Here is a 17500-nt window from a genome sequence, read left to right as displayed (position 1 = left end):
ATGCGGAGGGCCTGTTACAACACGGGCGCCGACATCCACTGGCGAATGAAGGTCTTATCGGATCCATCTTAACAAGAGTGGAGACACAGTGCTACTATCCTACAAGGGGAGAGCAGCAGTATCACGTCTGCACCAGCATTCACCGCACCGAGCGGTCACAGCGTCCATCAGCTCGTCATTCTGAGTTTACTGGTCAACCGCTGCCCTCCGGTGGTCAGGGAAAGAACAACGCCCCTGCACCCTCGAGCGAATTCAACTCTCTACGGTGGACTCACCCGCTGGTGACGTCGTCGGCGCGCGAGGCGTTCTTGCTCAGCACGTCGCCGTCGCTCATGTATCCCGTCACCTCCATGGCGATGCCCTCCAGGTCGATGTCCTCGCCACCCCTGTCCCCGAGGTCGCCGCTGCACAGGGCGCCGCCCCGGCCTGCCAGCTGCCTCCTCAGGGGGCCTGGGTAGAGGTAGCGGCTGCCCTGCCCCCCCGCCGCCGACGCCGCCGCCACGCGCCCCGCCCCGCCGTAGCCGTTCCCCGTGGAAGGGGCGTCGCCCGCCTGCAGGCGGGGGCTGGACTGGCCCAGTCTCCATGACGACAGGGAGGGGCGGGACGAGGTGAGGCTGAGGATGCTCCGCCCCCCGCCGCCGACCCCGGAGACGCTGCTGACCTCCGTGGTGACGCTGCCGTCGAAGGTCGTTTCTAAGGTGCTGGAGAGAGAGAGAGAGAGAGAGAGAGAGAGATGAGGAGGAGGGGAGGAGGACGAGGTAGAAGAGGAGAGAAGAGGAGGGTTGTCAGGAAAACAGATATTCTGTCTGTCGGTGCGTTTCAGGACTCCATCCACTCATGTCCTCTCCTAGCCGACCGAATAAGAGGTGAGAAACGTTAAACCGTACATGGCGGTCTACAGTACAGAGCCCTTTGGGGGGTGGGGGGGTAGACAGCGTGGCCGTCTACACAGCTCTTTGAGGGGGGAGGGAGAGGGGACTGGAAGGTCAAACCCAGAATGAAAGGTGAGTGAAAGTCAGGAGCGCTGACCAAAGGCACGGACTCTCCGTGAACAGAGCGCCTGGTGCGAGAAAGAGCCGGAGGATGAAGTGTTTGCAAACACCAGACAGTCTACTAAGCCTGGAGAATAACATTCTAACAATAACACTAAAGTCTTTTCTCCAACCCCCCAGAGCTGGATTGTGTGTGTCTTTTCACAAGTCTTTTCTTCTGTTCCAGGCACCAGTTTATTCCATGGTGTCACACCCACACAGGGAGGTATAGAAACACCGCTGGAATCCCACTCTCTGTCTGTAAACATACCCGCTAGAGGCTTTGTTCAAAAGTAAATGGGATGTAAATTCAAGATGTCAGTGACACTAAGCGGCCACTAGATGGCTCCCTTGTACAGCTGAAGTAGCTCAGGACCAGACCGGTCCACTCCACGGCTCTGATGCTCTCGGTTCTTACCTGTGAGTGATTTGGGTCCCCCGGAGGCTAGACATGGTCTCTTCCAGGTTCTGACGAAGGTCTGCGATGTTTTTAACGGTACGCAACCTCCTCGTCTCCGGGTCCTCGCCTACAAAGGAAGAGAAACGAATGCTCAGGACTGAATAAAATACCTCAGTCTGATCTACCACCAATCATGATCGCACAGGTGAAAGTATGCGTTCCTCTCCGATACCGTTTCCAGTCTTGTCATAAGATCCATCAGTGATTTTACCAGGCAGGGAGGAAGAAAGGACGCATTGTGAGACAATCCCTATGGGCCTTTAGATTTCCAGATACGACATGCTCAGACATAATCAATCTCCCGCGGTGGGGTTCCTCCAGACGAGGCTGCTCGCTGACGGCCTACCTGACAAGTCTTCGATGGACGGCTGGCTGGCCTTGCAGAGGGGCGCGTTCTCTCCGCCCCTTCCTCCGCATCCCCCCTCGGTCGTCATGGTGCCCTCGCCGTCCGTCGATCTAGGTTGAGAGGTGTGTATGGTCAGGAGGTTGGTGGACGATTGATGTCGAGTCTCCCCCTTTCTGACAAGATGAGATGGTATGATCCAAGGGTTAATGCCCTCTGACAGGTATGTGGCAGGAGGGGAAGTTCCAAAGTGAGGAGGGCAGGGGTGTATCGGTGGGATCTGGAGGGGGGGGGGTCTCAGGGTGCGCACAGATGAACAGGAAGTGGCTTAATGAGGCGCTGCTCAAACGGAACCATTCATAGAGAGAACGGGGCCTCCACCCTTTACCCTTATCACACTGGCAACGCGACAGAGGTCAGTCCTTGGGTGGGGAACATGCACACACACACACACACACGCACACGTACACAGACACACACACACACACTCTTGTGCCCATGTAGACAATTCCTGGTAAACAGCTTACAGATGGCCTCTCCAAATGTCAAACTGATTGATGACGGCTCATTTCAAACATCCTCAAAAGAACATTTACATTCCAGCCTAACATGACAGAATTCAATACAACAATACAATACAACAGTGTTTTGAATTCAGTGCATACTTGCACAAGAAATTGATACAATCCTGGAGGCTGCAATATGTACTGTACCATATGGGTTAAATGTGTGTAAATTCAGAAACATTACTCCATAAGGATATGATCAACTCCCCAGCCTTTTCCCCAACATTTTTACATTGTAGTCATTTAGCAGACACTTTTACCCAAAGCCACTCACAATAAGTAGCCTACGTTTGCCAAGAGTAAGTGAACCCACTGTGCACCCTGTAAAGCCTCCTAGAAGAACGCGCGACACCAGCGGTCACCGTGCCAAAACCGAAATCAGGTGAACCGCGCGCCGGCGCCCCCTGCTGTTCTCACCTGTACATGAAGGGGGCGACGGTGGCCGTGTTGGGGTGGCTGTACTGCTGCTGGGGCTGAGGTAGCTGCACGCTGACCGTGTTGCTGGCCGTGCTCTGCGTGGCGCCGCCGCCGGCCATCGGGTCGGCGCCACCACCGCCGCCACCGTGGGCCTGCTGCGAGGCCTTGCCCTCGGTGGAGGCCAGGCTGGAGGTGGAGCTGGAGTGTCGGCTGTCTCGGTCACGCTCCAGGGGGCCGCCGCGCATGACCAGGCCCCCTCCCAGCCTCATGCTCCGGGGCCGCTCCCCGCCCTCCCTCCCCCCCCCCGCCGCCGGCGCTGCCGGGGCCTTGCCCCCCGCTCCCGATGCCTTGTTGGCCCCCGGCTTTGGTATCCCGCTGTGTGTGGGGGCGGAGCTCTCCTTTTTGGCCACTTTGCCCCCCTTGGGGATGAAGCTGGCGATTTTCGAGGTCCTCTTGGCGGAGGCTTCCGTTTCCGCCGCAGCGGCGGTTTCCTCCTTAGGCTCCTCCCCCCTGAGTTCCGTCCTGTCGGCGGCGGTGGCGCGCTTGCCCGCCTCTTTGCCTTTCTCCTTCTCTTTCGCCCTCTCCTTGTCCTTCTCCAGAGCCTTCGCCGAGCTCTTCTTGGTGGTCAGAGCCCTGCTGAACGTGCGCTGGGCGATGCCCCGTAGGGCGATCTTTGGACTGCTGGTCACGGCGGCGGTGGGAGGGGCGGCGGCTCCATGGGCCGCCGCCGCCGTCCCATTGGCTCCTGGCCGCGCGTTCCCCTCGGCCTGCTCCAGCGGGTCGGTGTTGGAGCCACACTCGGCCCGCTCCGCTCCCCAGACTCCAGGCTGCCGGGCCGGGGCGGAGCTGTCCGCCGGCGCCGCCGCCCCCCCCCGCCGCCGCATTGGAGGAGGAGGAGGAGGAGGAAGACTTGGAGCCCCCTTTGCTGTTGAAGAGTTTGAGCTTCTCCAGCATGGATCTCTGGGCGACGGCCTTCGGGGGCGGGGCCTCGGCGGGGGGTGGGGCGGCCCGGGAGGAGCCCTCCTGCTTGGTGGAGAGCGCGGAGCCGGACGACGAGTGCTTGGAGCTCATGGACTTGCTCCTCCAGGGCTTGCCGCCGGGGTTGGGCTGGGGGATGGCGGAGGAGGACGAGGAGGAGGCGGAGGAGGATGAGGAGCAGGAGGAGGAGGAAGGGGGAGGGATCAGGGCGGAGGTAGCGGAGGAGACGCTGGCGGCCGCCGAGGACGACGGAGCGTGCTCAGTCATCGCCGGAGGCTGTGAGGTCACGCCCTCTGAGGACTCTGTGGCGAGAGAGAGGAGAGGAGAGGAGGGGAGAGAAAGAGAGGAGGATGGAGAGAAACAGGAGAAGAAGGTGGGGGAGAGGGAGAAGAGAGAAGGGGGTGAGAGGAGAGCAGAATGGTGGTTATAGCGAGGAGATTTCCCTGACCACACACCCGCTGTCCATATATAGTCCTGTGCAGCTGAGAGCTCTTCCCCATCAGCCTGTGTTGATACAGCAAGAAAAGCGTGTCACTCCTCTATACTGGTGTATATGCACACCCAGAGACACAAAACTGTTTCTAAACTCCCTCATACTAACAAGCAAAGAACCCATAATAAACTGTTTATAAAAACAACGAGGAACAGCTCTTTCATGTCCTGCCAAGGAATCCGTACTGTCACCGACACACTTGTGAGGTTTGGACTTATATGGAGTGGTCTTGGTCAGCATCCCGCTCCGTTGGAGAGAAAGTTACTCATCATACTTTCTGGTCTTGGTCCCTCTTAAAACGCGCTTGGCTTGAATACAAATGACAGAAAAGGCCCAGACTAAACTGAAGTCTTCACAAGAAACAGAATGTGAAAATAAGGAAACTGTAGATGACATTAGACCTTTGTGAATCATTCGTTGTTTGACTTATCAAGTCCTGTATTCAAGATATGAATTGCGAGAAGTAAAAATCTAAACTGAACTCTTGGGCCAGCTTCAGTTAGAGTTGTGAGGTGGTGGAGATATGTGTGAGGTGTTTCACTGTGTGTGGGATCCAGTGTTTGAATATTCAAACTACAACTGCCAAACTGCCAGAGAGAGAAAGAAAGAGAGAGAGAGAGAGAGAGAGAGAGAGAGAGAGAAAGAAAGAAAGAAAGAGAGACCGAGAGAGAGAAAGAAAGAAAGAAAGAAAGAGAGAGAGAGAGAGAGAGAGAGAGAGAGAGAGGGTGTGTGTGTGAGAAAGAGAGAGAGAGGTATGTTTCCCATGGCAATATTGTGTGTGTGTGTGTGTGTGTGTGTGTGTGTGTGTGTGTGTGTGTGTGAGAGAGAGAGAGAGAGAGAGAGAGATGGTGTTTGTGTGTGTGTGTGTGTGTGTGTGTGAGAGAGAGAGAGACAGAGAAAGAGAGAGAGACAGTGAAAACTCTGTCTGAAGTGAACTATAACACTTCCGTTGGCCCACATCCTAGTATGCTTGCACACACACACACACACACACACACTGACACACACACTACCTGTGTTAAGTTCAACTACACGCATCAATTCCCACCCTAGCTCTGATGGCAGCTTCAACAGACAACACACCGACTAACCAGACTGGACACACACACGTGTCTTCAAACAGAATGCTTCAGAACAGGGTCATCAGTCCCAATGCCTCCACGTGACTTGGACACAGCAGTGTCTTCAAATTCAATATTTCCTTTCCAATGTACGTGACTGTGAACACTTATAATTTCACTCTAATTTCATTTTCCCACATCCTCCCTCCTCTCATACTCGTCATATATTTTGTTTTTAATGCGCCTTTCATTCCCTAATTGGAGAGAGAGGAACCCTCCAAACGGCCTGTCGTTTCCCCCCCGTTTAGTATTTAGCGAGCGCGGCCTGAAACAATGCGCCCATTAGGAAGTGATTAGGGCCCAATTAGCCGTGCTAGCAGTTAGCCGGCGGAAAGTGGGTCATGTTGCTAATAGCCGGCTTCCTATTGGAGCGGCCGAACGAGAGAAGGACCCACTGTAATTACGGAGGAGGAGGAGGTGGTGGAGGATGAAGAGAGATGGGGATTCCGACGCCGGGGCTGCTGGGAAAACGGGGAACTTGGGCAGCCTCTCTCGCCCGCTGCCAACGGAACACTCTGTCCCCGACGTCCTGAATGGGGCCTGGGCTCTGGGTCAGAACATTTCGCAAGCTGGCAAGAACAGACACTGGGCAGTGACCCTGATACGTGTTACATGGGCTATCCGGACCGAGGGCTCCTCCAGCAGGGCCAAACGAGAGGACCGGAGCAGGTCAACGCTTTCCCTTCCTGGTTCAGAGGTCGCCCAATCCGGCCACAGGAGAGTGACTACAGCATGTATATATATTTACCAGCCATCCACAAACATATAAACCGCTGATGTCACACCCTGAGGGGAAGGGGGGGGGGGGGGGGGGGGGGGAGGCAGGTCGCTGACCAGCTGACCTACCCGGGTCACTGTGCCAGAGGTCAAGATCTCGGAGTAGCCAGTGTTTACGTAAGCGCCGTGTTGAACATGTTTAAGTGTTTAAATTCTAACGGCCTAATTGCTGCGGTCATTAGGCCTGCTGGTATAAAGAGAGACCAGCAGAGAGAAACCCTGGGGGTCTCAGACCACAGACCACCAATGAACTAATCAACATCCTGCCCTTCTCAGAGTTAATCCTCTCTCTGCCTACATATAGCCTATCTCCCTCTCTCTTCATCTATTTATTCCCCTCTCGTTTTAGGATCCTCTCTTCCTCTCTCTAACCCTCCCCCACCCCTCTCTCTCTCCCTCCAGTCAGAGGTTGGGTCTCACTCTGAGCCGACCTCTCATAGGCTGCTGATAGCATCCCAGGCTTCCAGGACATCCGGCGATGTGGACAGAGTGTCCTTTTCACAAATCGGCATGCGTGTGCGTGCATGTGTGTGTTTTGCGTGCGTGCGTGTGTGTGTGTTCCCCGTCTATGTGCGCCACACTATGCTTCTGCCTGACTGTGTGAGAGTGTGTATTTGGGCGGACGCTCACCAGCATACCGTAGGTGTGTCCGTGCAAGCGTGTGTGTGTGTTGGGGGGGGGGTTGCTCTGTTCATCCACTTCAAAGCCCTGTGTTTATCCCCACTGCGTGATGACTTATCTCTGGCCCAATCAGAGCCCTAGCAGCGGAAGCAAACGCGGCTGGAAAAAAACCGTGACCACGCGAACGACGAGGCCTAAATACATTAGAGGGGTTAGCGTCGGCTGACTCTGTTTAGCGCTCGCCTCCTTTCCTAGTCACAAGACTTTAATCTGAACTCGTTCAGTCAGTCACCCCTTAAACTATTGATCTGGCTCTGCAGCAGCCTATAGACACCACACACACATACACACACACACACACATCATACACAAACACATACACACACGCAGGCACGCACACACACACACACACACACACACCTCATTCATTCTGCCCTAGTAAGTGAGTGGGACAGCCCGTCTTTGTTCCGAGAGAAACTTTTTAAAGTTCCTCCACATGAATAAACTCAAACAGTGCACTCCCTCTGTCTCTCTACGTATGTCACACACACACACACACACATTCTCTGAATACACTGCCACTGTCCCCTTCAGTTAAAATAATTTCCCTTTCTGTATAGAACTAGATGGACCCAGTGACACTGCGACATTCTGCTGTCAGAGCCATTGAAACAGAACCTCTCAGCACACAATAGAACCTGCAGGTGTCTCTGACCATTTGAATGAATGAATGAATGAATGTACATCCAAACAGTCCCTGGCTGGTCACTCTTTCTCCACGGCATGGAAGCCAGGACATATCCCACTTATAATAAGAAATCATACAGATGCGATAAAGACATGAAAGAAACAGTACTTGAGGTTAAAAAAAAGAAAACACAGCCCTCAGCATGTTACAACCAAGTCCATTAACGACTATGATTTAAGCCTGAGTAAAACTAGCCAATCGTCAACGCACGATTCACACGGAGAGTCCAAAACACCGATCGTGGGTCTCAGTGCGCGGCCGCTACCGCTGAGCTAGAGAGAGAGAGAGAGAGAGAGAGGTGAAAGGGGCGGAAGGATGAACACCAACCTCGGGAGAGATGCAGACGTCCCTGGAGAGGAAGAGAGGAGGAGAGCCCAAACTCTGCCTGACCATCCACAGAGTACAGGAGGGGAACTGAGGCGCAGGAGTGTGTGTGTGGGGGTGGTGGGGGTGAAGGGGGGGGTGGGGAGGGATTTGGCAGAGACTCAACAGGGTAGGAAGCAGTCGGGGGGGGGGGGGGGGGGGGGGGGCAATGACTCTACACCTCCCTCCCTCTCCTACCTGCTGCCCGTCACCCTGTCCTCTCATCCCTGCCCCCCCCCCTCCCCCACTAAGAGACAATACTTCAGTATGAGTGAGAACCTCCATTGTTTGGTCACGGTTCATCTGGCGCCGTTTAAAACTGACACACGCACTCCACACTTTCACCCACTCTCTCTTCCTCTCACCCTCTTTATCTCTCCCTTGCTCTATCTTTCTCTCTCTCTCTCTCTCTCTCTCTCTGGGCGGTCAGGGCTGTCCAATGCAATGTAATGAGTTTAGACTGTGAACACAAACACAGTCTATATAAAGCCTGGGCCCTGTGAGTGGTAACAGCCCCACAGAGCTGCTATTTTAACCTCCCGGCTAAACACATTCACCTGCGGCACAGTCCAACCGCTGCTAGCTCGAACGCGCACAAAGTCGGACAGATTCGCTTCGACTTGAATACGGCAAAGAGGGTATTTTTTCTGACCGAAAACAAAAGTGGGTACTTCCGACGCTCTCTGGCGGTCGTCGGGGTGGGGGTTCGAAGGTTAGGTCCCCTCACGGTGACCCCTCCATACCGGCAGCTGGTGGAAGGTCAGGGGAACATTCTACCGAGCTGACAGCAACACACACACACACACGATAAATCACACGCTGTCGTCTCACCTTGTAACGCTGCGTCAATGTCATTTAACGAGCCTGTCACGTTAGCGCTACAGTACCTCCCAACACACACACACACACTCACACACACACACACACACACACACACGCACGCACACACACGCACAGTGTCCGACCTCTGCTACATGATATTTATCCCCTGGGGCCGTACTGTACATTGTTAAAAGCTCCTGCTTGCTAAGAATGGCCATAAGACCACTCAGATCCTCCAGTGGAATAGAGGGGGTCTCGCTGTAATGCATCACGATGCCGCGCACTCCGATCTATTCTTGGGGGCTGAGCTCAGGGGCTCCCCAAATGCACCAGCCTCCCCCACTGTGACTCTCTGGTCAGGAATAGACAGTCCATAATTCACATGCCTCCAAATGACCAGCAGGGTACATACAGTAGAGCCACGATTCATCTCAGTAGTTACTCAGGCACTTGGAATTCAGCCTCGCTTGAAATGGCAGACATTCTTGGTTCTATCCAAAACATGATTTCTTCTCCAGTTCGAGGAATGATCATTGAAAGGCTGATAACAGTTTCGATGCAAGGTCGGTTGGGGCTCCTCTGGGGGCGTGGCTCCTCCAGGGGCGTGGCCTACCTTTGCTGAGGTGCTGGCTGGGTTTCGTCTTGTCGGAGAAGCCCTGGCTGCGCCTGTTGCCAGGAGTGCTGATTGGCCCGCGAGGAGTGATGTCACTGCCGGCAGTGGACACCCTCGCCATAGGGCCGGGAAGTCTGAGAGAGAGAGAGAGAGAGAGAGAGAGAGAGAGAGAGAGAGAGAGGGAGAGAGAGAGAGAGAAAGAGAGAGGGAGAGAGAGGGAGAAAGAGAGAGGGAGAGAGAGAAACAGAGAGGGAGATAGAGAGAGAAAGAGAGAGGGAGAGAGAGAAACACAGAGGGAGAGAGAGAGAGAAAGAGAGAGAAACAGAGAGGGAGAGAGAGAGAGAGAAAGAGAGAGGGAGAGAGAGGGAGAAAGAGAGAGGGAGAGAGAGAAACAGAGAGGGAGATAGAGAGAGAAAGAGAGAGGGAGAGAGAGAAACACAGAGGGAGAGAGAGAGAGAAAGAGAGAGGGAGAGAAACAGGGAGAGAGAGAAAGAGAGAGGGAGAGAGAGAGAGAAAGAGAGAGAGAAACAGAGAGAGGGAAATAGAGAGAGAAAGAGAGAGGGAGAGAGAGAAACAGAGAGAAACAGAGAGGGAGAGAGAGACAGAGAGACAGAGCGAGACAGACAGAGAGAGAGAGAAAGAGAGAGAGACAGACAAAGAGAGTGTTAGAGAATTTATGCTCAAACATGTTGATGTTTTTTTGCTTAAGATAAATACATTTTGGATTGCTGATAAATTCCTGATCTCATACTACACTCTAACATACTACAGTCTCATACACACAGACTACCTGTCAGAGACATACTAGTCTACTTGTATGCTTCCCTCTGGAATATGTAGGGGTGGGACCTATGCCCACCCCCCATTGCACTCTGTAAAGCGCATTGTGTTGCCTCTGTGTATGAAATGCGCTATACAAATAAAGTTTGATTTGATTTGACTACAGTCTAACACAAAGCCTTATACCTGTCAGATACCCACTACTAACACTCAGACAGATAGCTGTCAGAGAGAGAAGCTTGTCCTGCAGCCATGTCTATCTGATCTAGAGAGCCTGTTATCCGGAGTCTAGAGGGGATGGTCAGAGCAGTGGATACCGTGGTATGGGAGGCGGTAACATTCGGGGCTACGATTGACCCAACGCCCTGACACTCCAGACAAAAGTCCTGGGGTCACACACAGGCCATTCCGCCCAGATACAGGCTAGGGGGGACGTGCGGGTCAGCGATAAGCCTTCTACTGATTAAACACACCAAGTACATCTGCACAACAACAACAACCGGTGTTCAGCTCTAGTTGGGTTAGCGAATCTCAAGTGCACGGTGTGGCCGGGACTCTTCGTGAGGGCTTTGTAATCCCGCCAGCCTGGCTCTATTGTGGACGGACCTAATGAATTGCTAATTTATTATGTCCGACGCAGAAACATGAGCCTGGTGGCTACCTGCTGATAAGATTGTGGTCCTCCATTCAATTCAGCAGCACGACATCACTCTCTCATTTCCACCCTGCCATTCACTCGGGCGTTTTAATCTGTTCCTCGAACGCAGGGAAAGCGGTCTGTCGTCTTTTCTTTGTTCGTGGGTGAGGGGCTCATTTGACTTTCAATCACAGCAGTCATAAAGACTGCTGTCAATCTCCCCGTCTACTGCCTTGACCTGCAGCTTGGTATCTACCAGCTCGTTACAGCCATGTTGAAATATAGCTGAACATGCTGAGAGATCATGTTAGAAAAGTAACTGGTATTGCATATTTTTGTCTATTGTGCTGTGCGATGAATGACACACACAGGTGCTACTGCACAGTAGGTTTCACTATCTGTGAAATACAGAATATTACAATTCCTCCATGAATAGCTTGTGCACGTGTTTCGAGAGAAAAACAAATTGAGTATATCAATGCTTTTTTTGACTGTGGGGAAATTGACCTGCACTTACACAAGCTGGCCAGAGGGTGGGGGTGTTGCATTGCTTTAGAAGGAAGTTGGACTAAAGCAGGTGCAATGCAAACACACAATCTGGGATGGGCAGCATGCAAAACCACATCCTAATGTAGGTTTCACCTCAACAATGAACCTCATTACACACCAAAAGATACCATGCTTCAGGTTTAGATAGATACAGAGTGAGACATTTCTCTTTGTCATTCTTACAGAGACATTACCTTGGTTGTAGTGGTAGGGGCATACGCTATTTGCTATATCAACCATATTCAAGGCAAGCAATAGACTTCTGGACTTCTCATCTCAGTTACTTATTAATGTAGCATTCAGACACACACACACACGCACACACACGCACACACACGCACACACACAGGTTATCTAAAGGTCCCTCACAGCCCATTGAGCATGCATGCTAAACGAAGCATGATGCCAGACAGAGTACATCTCAGGCCTGGAGCCGGATCTGGGGGGTGGGGGTCCTGTAGCCTGTCCACTCATGCACAGAGGGGGGGGGGGGGGTAGCACTCAGGCTAGAAGATGCCCTTAATCACAGCAGACCAGAGCTAGCCCACTGCTGAGACAGTCGCATGTTCCTTGTAGCCGTGGGTTAGGGGCATCTTCTAGCTCTACCTCAGAGGGTCCAGCAGAGTAAGGGAAGGAGAGTCGGGCGTTAGAGGAGAGAAGGTGAAATGCAGGACGATGCAGGAGAACGGAGGAGAGAAAGAGAGAGAGAAGGAGAGAGAGCTGACCTAGATGACTTTTTCTGACCAAGGGAAAACTTGAGCAGTCTACTTTGAGACCCATCCCTAGAGGAAAGAGAGGGGAAAATGAGACATGTCGAGGACAGAGAGAGAGAGAGAGAGAGAGAGAGAGAGAGAGAGAAATGAAGAAGTTTACATCCACAGAAGACCGGACCTAACCCAGCCAAAGAGATCAGGGTTTGGAGTCAGACGACACTACTCTTTCTGCGTTCTGGTCGTTTCCGCGCCGCGCTTCCCAGCGTGCGACCTCAAGTCGAGCGGGCGGGGCTTACCTGGACTGCATCTCGGCCTGCACTGCTGAGGCTGCTTTCTGGGCGTGCGCGGCGGGGGCCGAGGTCCCATGCGTGGGGGCCGGGTGGGTGAGTTGGGCGGGGGCACTGTTCTGCTGGCTCAGGGGGGGGTGGGGCTGCTGCTGCTGCGGGGGGGGCGGCCGGTGCGCCTGCTGCTGCTTATAGCGGGACAGGCTGAAGAAGAGCCCCAAAATAGCCTTCAGATTCCCATTCCGGATCTCTGTTTGAAGAGAATGGGGGGAGAGGGAGGGGGGGGGGGGGATGAGGGAGAGAAAAAGGAGGGAACGTCAGTTGACGGAGTGCGATGATCCGGTCCAATTGAAGCCGGGTTCACCCCGGGGGGTGCGTGGTGAGGAGTGAGGAGGCCTGGAGTACCTTCCGCTGACAAGCCCTGGATGTTCACTCCTTTGGCGGCCAGGAAACTGAGGCAGGCGTCGATGTTCTCAATCTGCCGGGACAGAGACGACACGGATAAACACCACCAACCCCCGGCTCCTGCGTTTACATTAGCATTTGAGTAGGTTTATTGAGCAGACGTGCTTACTTTGAAACATTTTGCAAATTTGGGTGTACAGTGAAATCATATAGAGTAGGCAAAAAAAGGTTGCAAACATCATGTTCAAAAGCATCAAAGACAGGCCAACCAATGGTGATTTGGCTTTGACGTAAAACTTTACCAACATGCTCGTAATGAGCCAGTCATCATTGCGTAGTCAAAACAGCCCGTCATTAAACTATGAAAGTACCCGGAAGGAACCAATATCTTTCTACGTTGGTCATGTTGCTAGGACACCAGCCCTGGCAACCAGACTGACCCAGCTCAACTGGCAGTAAGTAAGATTTGATAGGCTGCCAAGCTTTGCTTACAGGTCATTTGATCCTCTAAGCAGACAGCTCATTGGTTGCCTACGTCATCACTAGGTGAATTTCAAAACTGAATCATCAAATGACGATCAACGGTTGCTTTCAGATCAGCAAACAAGGCAATCATTCAACAATATCAATATTTAACAACAGAGGCCCTTCTCATACAGTAGATAGATAGGTTGGAAATGTGGCATTTCAGCAGGGGGAAAATTACAGCAAAGGGCTGGAAATGCAGAATGCAGAATATACATAGTAGCGAATAAGCATAAAAGTGAAATACAATAAAAAGAACAAGGATTATATACATCCATGTTTCATACTGTAGTGTATAGTTGTGGGCAAATATAAGCATCACTTTCATAGATGTGAAGGATTTCAGATCAGTTGAGGCGCATTCGGCCAGTGTTGGCCCAGTGACGCTAGGTCAGTGAGTGAGCTGTAACAGCTTTGTGACCCCTGACCCTTGACCAGCTGTTCACGCCTGACACATGCTGCCCTGCGGGGTCAGCCAGCAGAGACTTAAGACGGGGAAGAATGTTGACTACGCCACCCTCCGAATACCACTAGCGCTTTAGAGAGCCCCCCGCTCCGCTGAAATCCCCCCAGCCTCACTCAAATACGCCCTGCCCCCACTCAAATACCCCCGATTCACTGAAATACCCCCGTACTCCAGCTTCACTCACAAACCCCGTCTTTCTTAAGCAACCCAAACCTAAATGCCACTGCAATCATCTTACAAAACTGCCCCCTGGACTTAGCCTACTGATATCACTCTCACTGTGCTGAAATAACCCCAGCCTGTCAAAAATACCCCCCCCACGTGTCTTAAATACCTCAGCCCAAATGCCACCTCCGCCCCTCTGCTGTAGTCCCAGCCGAGCCTTTGAGTTGGTAAAAATAACGACGCCTCTGGCTAAATAAAAACACACCACTGGGACCAAGGCTCACCCAACCACAGAACCACACCACACAGATGGACAACCTCCCTCAACCAGCCCATGTTCAAGCTGAGGGGGATTCCTTCCAGAACCACACCACACAGACGGACAACCTCCCTCAATCAGCCCTGTCCCTCAACCAGCCCTGTCCCTCAACCAGCCCTGTCCCTCAACTAGCCCTGTCCCTCAACCAGCCCTGTCCCTCAACCTGTCCCTCAACCAGCCCGTGCTCAAGCTGAGGGGTATTCCTTCCAAAATCAAATGGAAAAAAAAGATTATTCATGAGCAAAAAACTTTGTGTAGTTAGGACATTGCAGTTTCCTCTGCTCCTGTCCACGTCTCATCCCCCGGTCTCCTCTCATCTTGTCTGATCGGTGGTTTTCTCTCCAGCAGCAGGTTGAGGTTGAGTAAATAAAGGCTTGGGTGTTCTGATAGAGCCGTAAACAATACCATGTCAATGCGAGCCCTGTGTCGGATTGATGTAATGGGGATTGGGGACAGCCACAAACATGATGGAGATACAATGCAAACTCTCTCCCTCTCCGCCCAACACTAAACACACCTCACTTAACCACCCCTAACTGCAGGTGGCCCCCAGATACCTCACGCTATTCCATTTATACTGTCTCAGAGAATGAAGTGAATCAGCATTGACACATCACATCATCAATAACACAATAGGATACGTTAACATCATAAGGAAACATTAAAATCCTATTGTATGGTGTTGGATAATCTAGTTTCCAGAAATGTGTGTATCTGCATCAGACCAGGCTGCTCCCCCCTACCTGTCAGGGTGTGTGAAGTCGCTAGGAGCTCTCACAGGTCTCAAACTGCCAGAACAAATCCGGCTTCAGTTCACAGACGCTCTCACACCTCTCTCTCTCTCTCTCTCTCTCTCTCTCTCTCTCTCTCCCCCTCCCTCTCTCTGCCTGTCATCACCCACTGTGCTGTTCTGTACTGGCTCTCAGCCTGTCAAAGGCAGCCGGGCTGGACATGCGACTGCCCTCTGAACAAACACTTCCTCACATCACACAGACATTATTGTGTGCTTGTGCGTGTGTGTGTGCGTGTGTGTCAGGGAGAGACGCCGTAAGCATTCCTTCCTTTGGCTCAGTCCGTGTCTAGAGGAATCTGGTCATGTAGCATGACTCTGAGGCAACGTGTGTGTGTGTATGACTGTGTAAGTGTGTGTGTGTCATCCTTTCATTTTCTTAGCTTAAAAGTTTCACAGAGAACTCTCACCTTTGAGCTAACTGACACCTTCTCCTGGGTACTGCTGTCATCTCTCTCTCTTTACAAGACAAAATCCAGCCCATGATCCAGCCCACAGCCCATAATCTTTACAACGGCCGATACCCCATATAATAATTTGCATGTGGCAGGAAGAACAGTGGGACCGACACGACGCCGGTGAGCAAACAATCGTGAGTCATCCACGCGGGGTTGCTTAGCAACGCTACACCGCACCTGCGATTGCACTGCGCTTCGCATGCCATCCGATCACCTGGCGTTCGACCAACGGAGACAGGTAAGCATTGCCCCCGTGGACACGGGCGCGCACACACGCGCACACGCGCACACACACACACACACACACACACACACACACACACACACACACACACACACACACACACACACACACACACACACACACACACACACACACACACACACACACACACACACACACACACACACACACACCAGGTACTTCCCTGGCCATGCCTAGTTAAACATTAACCTCTGTATGCTGCCTGTGGGGAGTGATTAATGTGGGCACTGGGCACACTCTCTGCCTTAAAGGAGTAGTAAAGGGAAAATGCATGTTTAGCCCTGTTTTAAGGTTACTTATGATCATATACAATGGTTCAGATCAAAACGTGACAAAACTAGCACTTTTGAGAAAGTTGATAATTGCTCTACCACCGTTTTGGTCATACAATGGATGTGGGTGGGCACCTTGAAAAATCTTTCAAAAACATGTTAAACTCTCGATTTCAAAGACAAGAAGCTCACCGAGGGGGTAATTGGTGTCCGTTGGTGTTCTGACATCAAATTTGCCGCAAAGTATGAATCCTGTAGGATTTTATTGATCATTTTATGAAATCCATTGACTTGTATTGAAGCGACCGTTGTAGATGTGTAGATCAATCCGCAGAGGGGATTCAGGAAGCGGAACTACTTACGGTAGCTATTGTTATTGTTTATGTTGCTAGGCTACCTAGTTTGCGGAAGTTTACACACGTATGTGCTGCGACTAAATAGTTCTATGCTAAATATTTAAAAAAGCCTTTCCAGATGAACTAGAATCTTACTTTATGGCAAATTATATGTCAGAACGCCAACTAACACCTCGGTGAGTTTCTTGTCTTTGAAATCGAGAGTTTAACATGTTTTTGAAAGATTTTTCAAGGTCCACATCCATTGTATGACCAAAACGGTGGTAGAGCAATTATCAGACTTTCTCAAAAGTGCTAGTTTTGTCAACGTTTTGATCTGAACCATTGTATATGATCATAAGTAACCTTTAAACAGGGCTAAACATGCATTTTCCCTTTACTACTCCTTTAACTTGGGAAGACGCACGTAATAAATCTATCCTTTCACAGTCAGGGTTTATTAAAAGATAAATAACGCCCCGACGTTAATGACGCCCCAAAACGGACAACCGAGCTCCCACCCTGGCCCCGGCGCTGACCCTGAGGACATTCTAGAAGAAGAGAGGATAAGCGATGTCGGCCATGGCACCTGTACCGCGTGTGCGTTTGAGAAGGTTGGAAGCTTCCGTGGTTTTGCCTGGCACACCTGAAGGTGTGTGACACAGGTTGAACTGTGAAGGAACGCTCGACTCATGTCTGCTAGGAGGAAACCGAGAGTCGAACATGTATTACTGTCTAAACAAAGAGGAAGGAGTGTCATGCGACATTCTCCCAGGGCTCAGAACGCCTGGTTACAGCAGGTTTGAACCTTAGCTCCCGGGCAGACTGGTCTGAGCTGGTTTCTAGGTTTCTACCTGTGATGAACGACACGGCTGGTTGAACAGAGACCAGGCCGGGGACAGACCAGGAAGTAAGGGAATATAATCGTGTGACCCAGAAACAAGACACACACACACACACACACACGCACATACTGTACACACAGCAATTAGACAAGACAAAGCCATAAATCTACCACAGAAACAAAGACCTGTGTGTGAGTGTGTGTGTGCGTGTGTGTTTGTATGTGCATGTGTGTGTGCGTGCGTGTGCATGTGCACGCGCGCCTGTAAGCGAGAGAAAAGAGAGAATGAGAGAAAAGTGAGAGAGCAGTGTTAGATTAGAATTCCACAGTTGGCATCATG

General features: G+C 51.9%; 1 protein-coding gene across 1 annotated transcript in view; it reads right to left on the bottom strand.

Moving 5' to 3' along the window:
* The window catches only part of nav2a (neuron navigator 2a), a gene marked incomplete at its 5' end in the record, with an annotated part of 83852 nt that overhangs the window by 41487 nt on the left and 24865 nt on the right, over positions 1-17500 (bottom strand). Inside the window, 9 exon segments of the mRNA XM_084437223.1 lie at positions 276-701; positions 1450-1558; positions 1838-1947; positions 2818-3677; positions 3679-4097; positions 9354-9487; positions 12045-12101; positions 12329-12566; positions 12722-12794. Of these exon segments, the coding sequence (XP_084293349.1) occupies positions 276-701; positions 1450-1558; positions 1838-1947; positions 2818-3677; positions 3679-4097; positions 9354-9487; positions 12045-12101; positions 12329-12566; positions 12722-12794 (2426 nt within the window).

The sequence above is a fragment of the Borostomias antarcticus genome, assembly GCF_949987555.1.
Source record: "Borostomias antarcticus genome assembly, chromosome: 4".
Lineage (NCBI taxonomy): Eukaryota > Metazoa > Chordata > Actinopteri > Stomiiformes > Stomiidae > Borostomias > Borostomias antarcticus.
Note: the sequence above shows the minus strand (reverse complement) of the source record. Positions and strands in the feature narration are given on the sequence as shown.